The sequence below is a fragment of the Dermacentor variabilis genome, chromosome 4 (genome assembly GCF_050947875.1).
Source record: "Dermacentor variabilis isolate Ectoservices chromosome 4, ASM5094787v1, whole genome shotgun sequence".
Taxonomy (NCBI): Eukaryota; Metazoa; Arthropoda; class Arachnida; order Ixodida; family Ixodidae; genus Dermacentor; species Dermacentor variabilis.
Window position 1 is genome coordinate 178,074,865 of NC_134571.1, and position 16,439 is coordinate 178,091,303.

The following is a 16,439-nucleotide window of genomic DNA, read 5'->3' on the forward strand; positions in this document are numbered from 1 at the left end:
TGTACTATTCCCGGGTCGAGAGCGCGTCGTGGCTGGAGGCAGAAAGAAGAGAGAGAGAGAGAGAGAGACACCGCCGCACTCCCGCCGCAGCCACCACACACTCGAGCACCACCGACCGACTGGCGCAGTTCCAGAAGGTTGTGCAGGCGGTGGCGGCGCGGACTATCTTGGTACCCCGAGCTGCGCCCAAGGCTATTCTGTGCTCCTTCCTGCTGGTCCTCGTGGTGCATCCGCTTGTTGTTTCTAAACAGAGGAACTCTCCGGCTGCTCCGAAAGCGACGGAGAGGAACCAGACAATCGGGAACAAAGAGGACGAAAGCCGGGGGGGGGGGGGGGCGGTGTTTTTGTCGCGGAGAAAATTTGTTCTGTACTTTGTGCTTGAATAACGGCCGAGCAGCTACGAGCGCGTTGGATGCTAAAAAAAAAAAAAGAAATGACAAGCGCTTTTACATCGGCACAGCTGAGACACTGTAAACAGTCGTTGTTATTTTTCAACGACTAGAACGACAGGCGCTAAATTGATGTCATCACAAACGCATCTAGTTCTTGAGGAGGAGTAATATAACGACGCACTTATCCGAACTTCATTTATAATTTGTTTTTGTGAAGTGAAATAGTTTAGGAAGCCTTTTAGCATTTTGAGTTTCTCTTTGCGTTAGTTCCACAATGCCCGAGAATTCCACATCTCTGTTTACGGCATCGTACTGCCATGATTTCTGGCTTTTCACGCATACCAGTGCAGAATGCGTTTTACAATAACGCTTCCTTACTGCATGGCACGGAGGAAACGCTTCCTCCTCGCGTACTCCTTCAAAACATTTTGTTTTAACCGGTGAGCTCCTAAAATTATAGCGCAAGGAAATTCGCCTAAATGAGTGGTAGGGTTCTCGTTCACCATAGCTGCATAATACCGACCAATTCGTAGTTGTTACTACAGTCTTTTAAGGTTGTTTACGCAAAGAACATTGCGCTGGCTCTTGTTCAAAGAGATTTTGCCCTCCTCTCACAGCATTGGCATTGCACCACGTTGAGTGAGGTTATACCATTGGCGATGTCTATTAATAATAATAAAAAAAGATGCCTACAAAGACTGACTATTCCTGACTTTCTGCTTTGCTACTGGGGACAAATTTAACCCGAACAGAAGAACTTGCACCAGAATAGGGAAAACTGTGAAATTATGTTCGAAGTAGTGAGCAAGATTGTGTATGAATCTATAATTTGTTGAAAAGCGGGCCAGCCAAACAGGCTTAGTACTACTTGACCTCTACCCATTTGTTCTTACCTGGATCTCTAGACCACGATTGAGCGCGCAACCAATGTAATTCACGATATGAGACAAAACGAAAACCAGTTGCGAGCACTGCTTCTGTACACATTCGAGCGCTCGTGTGATAGGTGTTGGTGGGTGGCGGGAAGGTTTGCGTGGCAGCTGCTTAGCACTTAGGGCTGCAGTGCCTTTGTTACTCTCTTGTCCTTTAGACAACACTGATGTATGTTTTCCTGACCAACGTTGCTGGACGCCGTCGAAGTTTCGGCACTCACCACGAGATGTCTCCGTCCCAGGCCCAGTAGATGGCCAACAGGAGGACAGCCGCGGAAGTCAATGTGGCAGAGGCTTTCAGGAAGGCGGCCATGGCGGGACTCGGTCCTTGCACCGTTGGCACTGGTGCCACCGTGTGTTGCCAAAACCTCGACGTCGTATGCTGCGCCGCAGTGATGTGCTTCCGATGGGAGGGAGGGGGGGGGGGGTCTGGTGGAAGACGGGGCTACGAGGAAGGCCAGACTAGTATCGTCATTTCTGCACAACTCCATGAGGATAGCCGATATCAGGCATCCCCTTGCATCAGACTTTAATTAGGACCGGCTGAACGAAGAATGTTGAAAGACAGCCTGCTGTATGCTGTTGGAAGCAAACTAGGACTTAAATAACGATTTCCCATGTTGCGGAGTTTCGAAACGTTGCATATATATGTCACGTTTTTTTCTTGAACATCCACTTCCATTGAATGGGCGAGTGAGATATGTCCTGGGACGATCGAGGCAGTTCGAAGCTGGAGTTGACCCTCGATAACGAAGTGCAGATACTCACGTTAATGACCCTATTCCTACTACTGGATTTCTTTGCTGGCGTGCTTCATTCCGATGTGAGGAGCGTACTTTCCAGAAAAGGTGACGTGGCTCTATCTTTCAATTTTCAGGCGTGTTGAAGAAGTTGTGGAGCCCGATCACCGGTAGTGCTGAAGACAGCTGGCAAACGAAATCCTGGAACTCTCCGGTGTACTGAACGGCATTCCGTGCTCGTTGTTCTAGACTGACCAGAAAGGGAACCCCCCTGCGGTGTAGTGGTGGTCAGTCAGCTTCGTGCGCGAATTCGCAGTAGAAAGACGTCTTCGTTCGCCCCATCGTTGGCTGCTGTGAGCGCGCCATGCCTGGCTGTCGAAGTGACAGCGCCCGTGCGTCGAGTACGTGACCGCTTCTGATCGGCTCTCCTGCTGCGCAACGAAGGTGCGGAAACTCATAAACGCCGGCGCACAGAAGAGGGCGCTTGATTTACAGCGCACAGACTCGCTCGCTTCTGTGTTCATGCACCCCCCGGAAATCTCGGCCGGCCAGCCTGCCGAATGACGACACGAGCGCGATATTTTTTTGTACACCGAGGGCAGTCCACTTGTAGGGGGCAGCGGCAAACGCTTCAACTCAGCACGGCAGCGGAAGCTCGTTGGCACATACCCGCTAATGACACGTAGTGGCGCTTTTGTGCTTGAGAATTCCTGAGCCGGCTGTCATTGAATACAACATATACTTCCTGTTTGCTTAAGTCGCAGCTACATATTGCACACTTCTTCGCATAAGGCACGTAATTTTTCGCATTCAGTATATACTACATAATGCAACGTGCTAAGCAGAGTGGCAATTTTAGCATCGGCCCGAAGCTTCGCCCTTGCTTCCGTAATTCACAGATGCCGGCGATGATCACTTCAGTGCAACCGCTACAGTGAGAACACAACGGCAGAGGGTGCTCATCGTGGCAGAAAAAGGGAAAGGATGGAGGGATATCCTTCATCGTCGATTTCCTACACTAAAAAAAATGTGTGTCGTCTGAGTGCGTCGCAATGCGTCAGCTCACATTGGCCCGGAAGACGTCCCTGGACGCGGTAAAACCTTATTTTCTTGCTCTTAACACAACATAGCTTGTACATTTACTCGATCATGGCGTATTCGCGCCGGGAAGGACACCTACTGAAAGAGCCTGCTGAGGAATGATGTTGTTATATGTGGATCACGACAAACACTCGCAGGGGGGATTTTCTTGGCGGAATTATTTCCTTGAATGTTTCTGCTAGCAGGTGGAGGGGACAATGATGCGCAACACATTCGTTCGTCCACAATTGAAACCGTCGAGGCTGGCGGTGAAACATCTTGTGTATGCAGTCTTGGAGAGCTTGGAAGCTGGGATTCTTGGGCGGCAGTGTACTTAATTCAGTGACCGCATAATACACCCGCAATACTTCGCCTAATTCATTAGTTCTTGCGGCTCGTAACAGAAGTACCGTTTAAGGAACAATTTGTAGGAAAATAAGTTCAGCCCACGAAGGCGTGCAGTACGCCCAGTGCATATCTGTCTTCAGTCAAGGTAAACAAGCTAGAATTTTGCACACCGCCTGCCGTGCCTGCTTGCACAATTTCTCACTAAAACCCTAGTACTACGGCTGGTAGGAACAGAATATAATGAGGTCAACATTCGTAACACGTACAACCTCAGAATAACCTATTTTCTCAAAGGCTCATTAAGATCAGTGCTGTCACTACACCAGGGTCAGCAGCAGCCGGGGCGATGGCCTGCTGCGACACCCCACTCCACCCTCTTCCCCCGCTCTCTCATTTCGTTCAAAGAAGCACAATTTTAACATCATGCCTTGCTTCAGCATGGTGTTGTTCTGTAGCTAACGCCTAATAACTTTATTTCCTTTTTAAATGTTCAAAGTAATGAGTGCACCAAACAACTGCCAATTCAGCAGGACATCACATCGAAAGCGTATATTTAGGCGTTTAATTGTATTAACAAGCAGAAAAACAGGAATGCGCAATTTATTTTATTGAGGATGAAGAACACTTATTAAAAAAGAAATAAATAAACAGCAAATATTTTCATCGGATGAATGTTAAGAATAACATTATAAAGATAAACGTGCACATAGAACACAACAAATAGAAACTTTGAGCATGTAGAAATATCTTAGGCGATATGCGTATGCGTGTGTATGCACAGTGTATGCATAGCCACGTGCCGTGTACATTGCATATGTAGCCGCGTAGGTATATACAAGAACATCCTATCCGCATTTTTGAAGGGAAGTTGAAAGAAACATCTCGGAAGAAGGAAAGTTGATAGGAGACGAAATTGAAGATGAACCAGAAATACTAGGCGAAAAAGAATACAGTCTCAGTAGAACGTGCCGTATCCTGAAGGAGATTTCGTAAGAAAATTAAAGCGCTAACCTGTGCTAATATGAAACTACTCGCAATAGGCCCTGGCGGGGAAGTATTTCTGAAAGATTTACACGGTTCATCTTCGAAATATGTTATGTACCTGTGAAAGGCGACGTCTCTAATTTATATATCAATTTAGCTCCTCGCAGGTAACGGGGATCTTTAGAAGGGTGTCGCTCAAAAGCCACGGCCTCAAGGAGATGGAGCCTCCTAAAGATGGCAGAAGCCTTCATCAGCCGCACCTGTTACGCAACCCCCTTTCTCAACATCAAGAAAGCGGAGCGTGACAAACTCGACACCATAATTAGATGTACTAAGCGGGCACTAGCGCTTCCCATAACCGCCTCAGCAGAGGCCCTACACAGGAAGGGTATGCACAGCGCATGGCAAGAATTAACAGAGGCAGTCCGAATAGCGCAGCTAGAACGACTCAGCCAGTCAGACACCGGGAGGACCATCCTTGGATGGATGGGCCTCCAGACTGACAGAGGCCAGCGTGAAAAAAACAGACATCCCTTCCGACATAAGAAAACATTTATTGATTGCGCCATTACCGAGAAGTATGCACCCCACACAAAACAGTGAACGTAGGGAGCGCAGAGCTACAACCATAATAACAAGAATGACAGATAAAAGAGCTGATGAGGTAGCCTACGTAGACGCAGCGTGCGGTAGGCATGTGGCCGCAGTCTCGGCTGTCGTAGACGGTGACGGAATACCCAAAATCACGGTCTCGTCACGCACTAGACATGCAAGCACGGCTGCAGAAGTGCGATAGCACTCGCTTGCACTGGTACGCAGGCGAACATAATCATTAGAGATAGCAAAACAGCTATTTGGAATTTTTCGTAAAGGAAGAATATCGGAGGAGGCGAGACGCATACTCCTCGGCAACCCAATTAATAGAGAAATATCCATTATATGGACAGCCGCGCACGAATCTGTATCAGGCAATGAGGCTGCGCACGAGCTGGCCCGAGCTCTCTACCACCGGGCGGCTGCGGTGGTAGAACAAAGCAATAGATATTCCTTGACCGTTCCTGTGAAGTGGTAGTGGAGGGCAAAATCTTGATCGACGGGACACAATAATCAGCCTCTTTCGTGAACGCAAAAAACAAAAACAAAAAAAAATCACGGAGCTCTTACAGCTTCTACACAAAGCTCCTCCCACGAGGTACGTGCAGGCCTCAACCAGGAAGCGAACCCACCAAAAGGCGGTGCAAGAGCTCCAATTATCGGAAAAGAAAACGCCCGTGATTGAATTGGTATGTTACACTATCGTATACGTTCTTCTCTCGCGTACGCCTCCGTCACCGTTGACTTCTTCACCTGGCACTAAGCACGAGGTCATGAGATCAAACCCCGGCCACGGTGGCCGCGTTTAGACGGCGCCAAAGCGAAAAAACAAAAACAAAAATACCCGTGTATTTAGAGTTAGGTGCACGTTAAGGAAGCCCAGGTGGTCAAAATTATTCCGGAGTCCCCCACTGCGGCGTACCACATAATGAGATCGTTGCTTTGGCCAGAAAGATAATTGCACGAAACAGGACAGCTTGAGCGCGAAAGGAATGTTGTTTCAGTGTTCTCACAGTCCCGTTTAGTAGATTCACGTGACAATATTTTGCCCCAAGATGGCTGGCCCTGGAGCTATAACGAAAGAAACCTGATTACGAAAACGTAATCTCGCAGTCGACACTCAGGGAATATAATGACTAAAAAATATTAGACACGTGGCAACAAATGCCCCGCTCTTTCAACCACTGTTTAATTTTCGAAAGGCACTTCACAACAATAAGATGCATTGCAACAGCCCAGATGTGGGATCCTAGTGACTACAGCGCTTGCCTCACGAACTTTTGATCAGCGACGTGTCGCCTGCGACTTGTTTACGTTTCTGGTGTTCTGTAGCCAACGCGTATTTAAGGCAACGGTAACCGACCCCGGGTTGAGAACACAAACACGTCGTCGCAAGAAACGGTTCGAGCGGAGAAGCACGGCGTGGCTCCGACGTCCACTTCAGCGGTGGAGGGCTTCGCGCGTCAAAGTTCGTTAGCCCCTCTGCGTGCGTAAGTTTGAAGTGACAGCGCCGTTTAGTTCGAAGAACGTTGGCAACTGTAGACCGTAGCCCAAAAGCTAGGCGCCGCTGTTGTTCCTGCGCCCACGATATATGTAGATGCTTGCCGGCAACTAGACTTTGTCTTAAGTCATGGCCTAGAGGTGACACGTGGCATTCGTCACTATACGAGGGACTGCGACACGAACTCTGTCCTTCATGTGAACGACGCTTCAGGTGTATCGGGTTCTGACAGAAATGACGTATGCGCGTTCGAGTGGAGCGGTAATGCAAGGTGTCAGCGCATACTACTAGAAAAATAAAAGTCGTACCAAACAATGAAAGGTAATAAAAGAAGGCAACACAAACACCAACAACTCGTATGACACCCCATTGGGCGCAGAGCAATTTTTCCCCCTCCGAATGAAGCGTCAACTAGCCGAAACATTAGCATTCTTGATTGCGCAGTCAACGCGATTGCCCTATGAGGCTGATGCTCGGTCTTAGGAAGTGGTGTTCTCGTTTTTTCCTGAAGGACATTCCTCGCGCGGCTTTATGCAAGGGGGTGCCTTATAGAGAATGCGAATCTGGCTTACAATTAAGCTAGGACTCCGTGAGAAGCGAGACTCTGTCACGCACAGGTGCCAGCACACGTGTGCTTTCCTTAGAGCACGGGATCTGTGGCTACAAGATGCACTTGCGCCACGTGTTGTAAATCTCCCGGTACAGACGATTTCCTTTTCAGTGAACGCTGCCCTATTCGCAGGCCACCAATCCACCAATTGTCTGCCGCACAGCAAATCTGGCCACTGCGGTGAGTGATGTAGGCCAGACAATGAAATAAACCACTTTGCTTTGTAGATGGGTGTCTGTTGAGGCTCTTCTGCCCCTCTGCGGTCCCGTTGATATTGGGAGCGTCCTGATCGCCGCTGCTCGTCAGAGTACGGGGAGTGCTCATGAGGCCATCTGGTGAAGCATACTCGAAGCAAGTTGAGCCCAGCGCGCGGCTTGCGATATGCTAGACGTGCAAATCCACGTCGCAGCTCACAGCTCTCGATTTTTACAGCGTCTTTTCAGGGCGTTGTACAGTGGATACCAGCATAAGCGGAGAGTTTTTATTTTTTTCTGGGGGGGGGCGCTGGTGCCCGACCAGCTTTCCGAACCCTATATATATATATATATATATATATATATATATATATATATATATATATATATATATATATATATATATAAAATTTCTTACACTTGAAGAAACTGCGTGTGATCTCGAAGAATTGAGCGCTGAAGTGACGGCGTTATATGATTATATACAAGACCTCATAGTAGGAGACAGTTCAATTTCGCAGCCTGATTCCTGCCGGTGGTGTTACATTCCTTCATGTAATTTCGCAGACTTGGCTATCACTAACACTGCTTCGCCTTTCCGGCGAAAGCACCAACGACAGGTTTCGTGGCTTAGCAGCTATTCCTTCCTCTCGTTTCTACGTCAAAATTATTATTCGTCTATCAAGGCCGACCGATCACATTGATAACAAAAGCCCCTTGATAACGCGGCCGAAGCGCCTCTCTGACCACGCAGGAAACGCGAAAAGCAATGGAATAGGCTTAACATGTTTCAAAATCAGGAATTACTCGCACCGCACCGAAAGAGTGCGCGCGAAAACCTATACTTCGCACCAGAAACTTGCTTCGATTGTACCAAAGCCAAATTAAAGTGACCGTTTTATTTTTAATAAAAGTGCATCATCATCATCATCATCATCATAATCATCTTTTATGTCCACTGCAGGACGAAGGCTTGTCCCTGCGCTCTCCAATTACCCCTGTCCTGCGCCAACCGATTCCAACTAGCAGGCGCAAATTTCCTAATTTCGTCGCACCACCTAGTCTTTTGCCATCCTCTACTGCGCTTCCCTTCTCTTGGTACCGATTCTGTCACCCTAATGGTCAAACGGTTATCTAATCTACGCATTACATGATCTGCCCAGCGCCATTTATTTCTCTTTATGTCAATTAGAATATCGTCTATACCCGTTTGCTCTGTTATCCAAACCGCTCTCTTTCTTTCTCTTAAAGTTATGCCTAGCATTCTCCGTTCCATCCTTCTTTGCGCGGTCCTTAACTTGTTCTCAAGCTTCTTTGTCAGTATCCAAGTCTCTGCCACATATGTCAGCACCGGTAAAAAACACTGATTATACACCTTCTATTTCAATGATAATGGTAAGCTTCCAGTCAGCAGCTAACAATGTCTTCCGAATGCGATCCAACCCATTTTTATTCTTCGATGAATTTCCTTCTCATGATCAGGGCTCCCTGTGATTTTTTTACCTAGGTAAACATACTCCTTCACAGATTCTAAAGGCTGACTGGCGATCCTGAGCTCTTCTTCTCTTGTCTTGTCTTGTGTCCCAGACAGTGGCGCGTACCCACTATGGGGGATTGGCCAAGAAGCAGGTGGTTTTCCGTAAGGTTAGACGTATAGAGAAACTAGATTTGAATAGTGGAGCGTGGGACGATAGAACTGTAATTTAGCCTTCCAATGAAAATATTGTTAAGAATTTTGATAAAACAATTTAACGTAAAGAAATGAAATAATAGAAACTATGGATAATTGTGCAAATTTCAGCAAGGTACTTTTTTGTCTCTCTAATAAAATTGTAAGCTGCAAGAAAAGCATCCCTGTGGCTGGATCCCAGTGAAGTCGCCCCAAAAGAAAGAACGCTTGGCGAGGTTAGCGATAGGCCAAGTTTGGTAAATGAGTATTCTAATACTTTTCTTTGTCTTAGAAAGCGGCGGCACGAAAGTAAGTTTCAGGTGCACTGCAAAAAAGAACATAGAGGGGACACTGCGAGACCAGACCTGTGTAAGTAAAAATTTAGAGGAGGTATACGACATCTCAGTTTTGTAAAAGATACTTCCAACTGCCTTGAAGGACACCAATTAGTATTCCATGGGAAGCCAAGATGGTGGAAATCAGAAGACGGTGTTAGAATGGATATTGCAGAGTTTTGAGATATAGCGAAATTTCTGTACCTAGCCGCGATGACATCAGCTGACGAGGGCAAAGCAGATGAGAGCCGTTCAGGGAAGCTCGTGCGAGTGAATCAGCCATTTCATTCAAGTGCAACCCATGATGCCCCGGTACCCAAAGCAAACGTACTTTTCGTAAGTGCGGAGGCACCATCGAACGAAATGTTCTTTGAATTGCTGAATTTAAAGATGCAGTTAGTGCTGTGCATAAAGATAGCGAGTCGGTCACAATAACAGCTAATGGGTCATTTTGGGGCAGTTTTCGTAATGCTAATATAATCGCTAATAATTCTGCCTGAAATATAGGTCTGAAGTCGGGAAGGCGAAGGGAGTAAGGCCACTGAAGAGATTCAGAGAAGATCCCCACTCCGGCCTTCTCATTGCACACAGAAGCGTCCGTAGCTATTACAGTTTCAGTGGTTAGCTAGTGTAGGTGGCCGTTTAAGATATTAATTAAATCTCGCCTTGGTAATAGTTTAGCATGATTTGGAAATATGTCATCGAACTGAATTTTGAGGTCTGGTAAGGCATCATTTGAATGGTAAACATGGCGTAGGGACACATCCAATTTTTGTAACTATTCTTGTACGAATATTACCTGAGGACTGTGGAATCTCGACCACGATACTTGGGAAAACTCAGACGGTTCAGTGATAATTATATACTGCGTACGCCTTTTTAAATAGTCATAAATTTTTAAACATGTCTGAACCGTAAGTATGCGGAATCTTCTTCCTTTGCCCGGTTATTCATCATTATCTTTGTCTTCTGCATAAAAATCTTAAACCCCGCTCTTACACTCTCCCTGTTAAGGTTCTCAATCATTTGTTGTAACTCGTCTGCAGTGTTGCTGAATAGAACAATGTCATCGGCAAACCGAAGTTTGCTGAGGTATTCGCCGTCGATCCTTATTCCTAAACCTGGAATTGTGTGTCTCCCTGTCTGACCCCTTTCTTTATAGGTATCTTCCTGCTTTTTTTGTGTAGAATTAAGGTAGATGTAGAACCTCTGTAGATATTTTCCAAGGTATTTACGTAAGCATTTTGTACTCCTTGATTACGCAATGCCTCTATGAATGCTGGTATCTATACTGAATCAAATGCTTTTACGTAATCTATGAAAGCCATATAGAGAGGCTTGCTGTACTCTGCGGATTTCTCGATAACCTAATTATTGACATGGATGTGATTCATTGTAGAGTATCCCTTCCTGAAGCACGCATTGAGCAACAGAAAGCTGTAGCGGCAATTTTTGAAGTGGCTCTACAATTTTCTCATTGACACTTTTCCTCTAAACATAATATTTGAGAAGTTGATTAATTAATTAAGACCAATTATCTAATTAGGTGGAATGAAAACATAACAATTTGAGTATCTATCTCCAAACGATGGCAAATAACATTACCTTGGTTTTGTCCAGCTACGTGGCATTCGCATATTTTTAAGCTCCGGCTAAAATTAGTTGGGACAGCCTGGAGTAGAAACTCTGGCCACCGACCACGAAAGTTGGACAGAAAAAAAAATAACGCTGTCTTTTTGAAAACCCATATAACTCAAACTGGTGGTGGTAAGCGTTTCATGACAGTGAAATACGCCACCGTCAAAATAAGCGTTACAGCGGTAGTCGGCAATTCTACAGTAAGACCTGCAAAAGGAACGGCTTCACAAGCAGCATTTAACATCGGTCCAAGTTTTACACTGTGGTAGAATAAATAAAGTCGTGATACGCTCACCCGTAAGAGCCTTAACCCATCGTGGTATCTACTTTAAGAGCTTCAGTGGTAAGAAAAAAGACAGAAAGAAAGACCGCAAGGTTTTTCTACGTGACTTTCATCGTTAACAAGATGAGAATAAAGAAACGACGACACCATCTCAGCATTCGATCCTGCGGGCATGCTATGGGCCAGTCGACACGCTACAAGCACGCTACGTTGCAGAACGCCGCTATACCTTCCTGAGCATCACGCCATGCCCAAGAAAGGGAAGACGTCGAAGTTGTGAAGCATGCTTGTTTGTAGGCTTCCACGTCGCCGCCATCGTGCGTATATCCTCATTGCGCCGAAGCAAAACACGCATGCAGACACAGATCGGAGAATTCCCTTGTTGTAAAAGAGCTTCATGCTTGGCTAATCGTAGTTATTAGCTGATTTGAACTGAAGCGTTTATATAATTTTTCTACAAAATAGATATTTAAGTTCGTTTTATACGGAAGAGTTGGATTTATTCATCCATTTTAATTATTTGTGTTCACCAATCTCCATACTTAGATTCTAAACTACCCATTCTCAACCTACATTTTACATGTTTTACGCTGTTTATTTCTTAGTTTTCTAGAGCCTACCCGGCTTTTAGCCGATCCACCAAGTGGGTAAATGCCACTGATTCCGCGACCACACCCTCCCTATGGTATGGATAGAAAATAAACGGGATTAAGTTGAGGAGAACAGGACGCTAAAGCTATTAAACTCAAAGATACATCAGTTTGAATACTCTGGGAATCGCGCATCACGGGTGAACGATTTCTTTACCCTCTGTGACTTGTTCGCAGCGCAAGAATGTCGCGGTACGTGCGTGTAGGTCGATTTAGGCCCACATGTGCCAGCGAAGAACCTCGTTCGAGTCTCCTCGTCCTACCGTATTCTTTGCGTCGTTCGTGTCGCCACGTTCCCCTTGCCCGGCCCCCTTGTTGCAGCAAAACTCACTGGGCTGGGGGAGCCTTCGTCGATCACGTGCGATTTGTGGCCGCTGTAAAACGATCCGAGAACAATTCGGGGTGCGTTTTCTCGGTGGTGGAGCGCGCTCGCACGCCCGAGGAGGAAGTGCTGGAGCGGAAGAACACAAGAAGGGCCCCAGGGAAATACATTTCCTAAACCGATGCACTTTTGAAACCACGCGTTTGCGCTCTGTCTTTGTCTCCACATTTCGCACTTTGGCTTGTTTTATGCGTGTCGTGCGTGACAATGGCGCGCTGATTCTCGGTAAGCGAGCAGGATTCATTCTCTTCGAGCCGGTGACCAAATGTAGGGACACTATTTCTTGAAGCGCGGAGGGATAAAGGGCACGCGCATCACGCTTTTCTCGGCGGAAACCTCTTGTTCCCTGCTAAGTTGCTCTGATTGCAGTAAGAATCGAGGCGTACGTTCCGCGTGTGCGCTTGCAGTTGTAGCTTGTTTTCGAGAATCTTAAGTTTTACTTAACCTCAATGCGTGTGAATTCAATAGATAAAAAAAAATAGTGATACGTGACACGAAGCCGATGGGTAGCTATTGGCACCTAAATGACTGAGTAGGTGGCGATTCGCTTAAGTCAACGTGTAATTGCACATACGTAGAATTATTACTCTACTAGAAAAAAATGGCGCCTGCAGTTTAACAGCCACGTATGCATTGGTAGAAATTTTATGGTGGCAACTGCTTTGCCTAAAAATATATAAAGAAAGGAACGTCACAAATATTAGCGACAATAATTCGGGACATACTTAAAATATTATTAGGCAAGCGAAGCGCAGCGCCTCGTAAGCACACACATGTAGCGCTTTTCAGTGGTCATCGAGCACATACGAGGCCACAGCACCAGTTGTGTATAGTGCATACACAGCCATGTGAGCCACGCTATGAAATAGCAATCCGTCCTTTAAGCTTCTCGCGAATTTCCGAGTCGCATTTTTTTTAAATAACGCATGTTGTTCCTAATTTGCGCAATTTACTTATCCATTTCAATACCTTCGCGCCCCATTCAGCGTTATAAAGGAGTGGGCATGATGCGCGTAAGAACATTAGAAACAGTAACGAACATTGACATGAAGATTTCATAAAATGTTATAGAACTAGCGGGCGAAATTTACGCTCAAATAAAGAAAATCAGAAACACAACAACCACAACACGTTTAGTTGTCAAGGTATGATTACAGAACTGGCGTGAAGTATGCAGTACGTGGTCACTGATGGCGTTTTTGAAAATCGTTGTGTCTTCGATGCACGTGATGGGGGAGGGAAGGTGGTTCCACTCGGTGCTCGTCTTGGCACAAAACAGTCAAACAATGCACTCAGTCGGTAAAAAAAAAAAAAGGGGGGAACCGACATTTTTGATGGTGATCGACTCGGTATGACACATATGTGGTGTTACTTTGAAAAAGTCGTATTTCAGCTGTTCCTTCTGAAAGAAAATTTTAGCAAATAAACAAAGGCGAGAAATATTGCCTCTGGGGCATCAGTTGATGAGACCAATGTTCGGGTTTATTGGCGAAATACTACCTGAACGTGAATAATTAGAAATAATGAAACGGGTTGATCGGTGTTGGACTTATTCAGTGCTGTTTGCTAGTGTGTAATTTTCCAAGATTCCCTATAGACGAGGCGTACTGTAGGTTCAGTGAGATAAGTGGTTTGTACAGAAGCAATTGCAAGTGTTCCGTGGCCCGTGAAAAAATTCTTGGGCATATAACCGAGTGTTTTATTCGCACTGCTGCTAATTTTGGCGACGTGTATAAGCAAGAAAAATATTCTTATCTACGTGGACACCAAGATTCTTCTACGAGGGAGGTGACTGTTTCAAGCGTCCATTAACTTTGTAGTAGAAAGTGTTTCATGGGTTAGACTGCCAGAAACTCGCAACACTTTCCATTTAACTGGGTTCAGGACCATCTGCCCTGAGGACACCAGCTACAGATCTTGTTAAGGTTACTCCGCAGAATAAAATAATCCTGCGGATTTGTTATCTCTCGGCAAAGGACGTAGAGGTCTGCGGAAGTGTAACTCAAGCATTAATTAGATTACAAAAATTAAGAAATAAGGACACGTCTTTGAAGATGGTATATTGCCTTTAACGACAAAGTTAAAATACAGATAAACTGAGTCGCTTCATATGTTCTTTTCAATAGAAGTATACAGAATAGCAAACGTGTGCCATCTTAAATAGTTGACTGAGTGAATAGCCGAAAGTTAGGCTTTCCCTTTTTTTTTGCTAAATTTGGCTATTTGGACTACTTGTGAAAATTGGCTAGCTGGATACCTGGTAGTGCTACCAGCGGGCATTAGTATTTACGTTACTGCCAAGAAAGCTCAGCCTTTTTAATTTATTTTCTGCAGTAATATCCGGCACCTTTGGTGTCGTGTTGCCATGAGAAAGTGATAATTTATACATTCACAAACTTGCTCTAGCAGCCGCGTTGGCAGCCAAAAAGAGTTTGCAAAGAAAAATTGTTTTCACATTGACCTTGACATTGACCTTGTATGAGTAACCTTGGCGTGGCAAACGGGGTAGCGTCCTCCACACGTAAAAAGTGGCGTGTAGGTACTCGAAAGTACGACCTACGCACGCAGATAGAGGGAGGAAGATGCTTGCATTATATGGCAGCTGTGGAAGGAAGACGCGTAGATGGAAAGCAAGAACTTCTGGAGAAGCAGGGCCCATTCGACGCGGAATCGCACGAGCAGTCAAGGGCGGTTTCTATTCTTGCCAAGGCATTTGTATGCACGCACGGGTCCACCTGTGGGGCCGACAGTGTTTCGTCGCGCTCACTACGGTGCCAAGGTCGGGGGAGGCGCGAAACCCTCTTCTCGCACTCTCGAGAAAACGCGAGACAGGGTCAACAAAAAGGCGGCGGCAGCCGCAACGCGATTGGAGGGAGAGAGAAAGCCAACACACGACCACGTGATCTGCAAGCAACCCAGGGTTCTCAGCAGTTCGGCGTGAAAACAGTCCGCTTCACTCACTCTTTCAGAAGCCAGTAGATCTCCCACGCGGCGAACATTGCTTTTCCGGGATCAGCAGTGCGATCCTGATGTACCACCAGGGTCCAAGAGCGGCGCCGTGGAGGTGGTCAGTGCCGGTGCACAGAGACGAGTGAATGCGGCGTTGTTCTCGACCAAGAAAAGAAAACCACTGCTCAAAAAAAGTATCTTGGGCCGCGTGGCACCCGTCGATGGTGTCCGAAAACTCTGCGTCGCTGCACAGATCACGCCACGGTGCGATAGCTGCCAAGCCCGAAGGGGTTTTTCCCCGAGCCGGACCGCTTGTCTCAGTCTCCTCAACCGCTGCGCCCTCGCTACCCCCCGACTCCTCGCGTGCTCTCTTTCTCTCTCGACGCCCTTTTATATTTTCTTGCGTCTGTGTTTTTTAACTTCTCTGGGTCTAGAGCGCGCAGGGTTTGGGCTCCGAGAGCGCATGCGCTTCTTCGATTCGTCGAGGTCGCGCTTATATAGCACGCTCGTGGGCGTCACCATCCCGCCGCCCATTGAGCAGACGACGACGGGAAGCACCGCCGGTCGTGTCGTCTGCTTCGGGACACCGCGTGACATCTTGACGTCGCAAGGTCATGCCGTTGTGCAGACAGTGCTTTTTCATTTTGTCTGCTTCGCTATCCTCTAGAGGGCAGTCGATAGCTCTACCTACGCTTAATCGATGGGGCGTTTCTGGCGGGGCCAGTCTTTGAGTCGTTCGAAGATAATAATGTTTGCGCTTCACTCCGATTTCTGCATTGTCTGTATTCGTGCTTTACAATAATTTTCAGAAGCATTACTATAATTTTATCTCTGCGAGATAAATTTTCTCTGTTTTTGTATATTCCCTTTCACTGACAATTAACCAGGCATCTTTTCGAGCAGGTCTCTATATGACTATGTTAGGTAGCTCGGTAATTCAAGTTTTCTGTTCAACACGTTGTGGACTTCTACGATATATTTCCACTGACGGTGACTATGTAACCACATGGAAGATGATAAATGTGATATGTACTGTGTTCTGACGACAATGAACATTGATAAAATAACGAAGCCTGGCAGAGCCTTCTGATAAATTTCATCATCATCATCATCATCATCATCATCATCATCATCGTCATCATCCTAGTTACGCCTACT

The 16,439-nt window shown here is 46.2% G+C and overlaps 1 protein-coding gene across 2 annotated transcripts in view; it reads right to left on the reverse strand.

The window, feature by feature from the left end:
• LOC142579966 (arginine kinase) overlaps positions 1-15,519 on the reverse strand; it is a 101,699-nt gene extending 86,180 nt beyond the window's left edge. The window contains exon 1 of one of the 2 annotated variants that reach the window (XM_075690655.1): positions 15,294-15,519. In XM_075690655.1, the coding sequence (XP_075546770.1) occupies positions 15,294-15,331 (38 nt within the window). In that variant the 5' untranslated portion in view covers positions 15,332-15,519. Of the gene's footprint in view, positions 1-1,545; positions 1,653-15,293 lie in introns of those variants that run through there. The other variant, XM_075690654.1, reaches the window with a different exon arrangement.
• Positions 15,520-16,439: the final 920 nt, after the last annotated feature.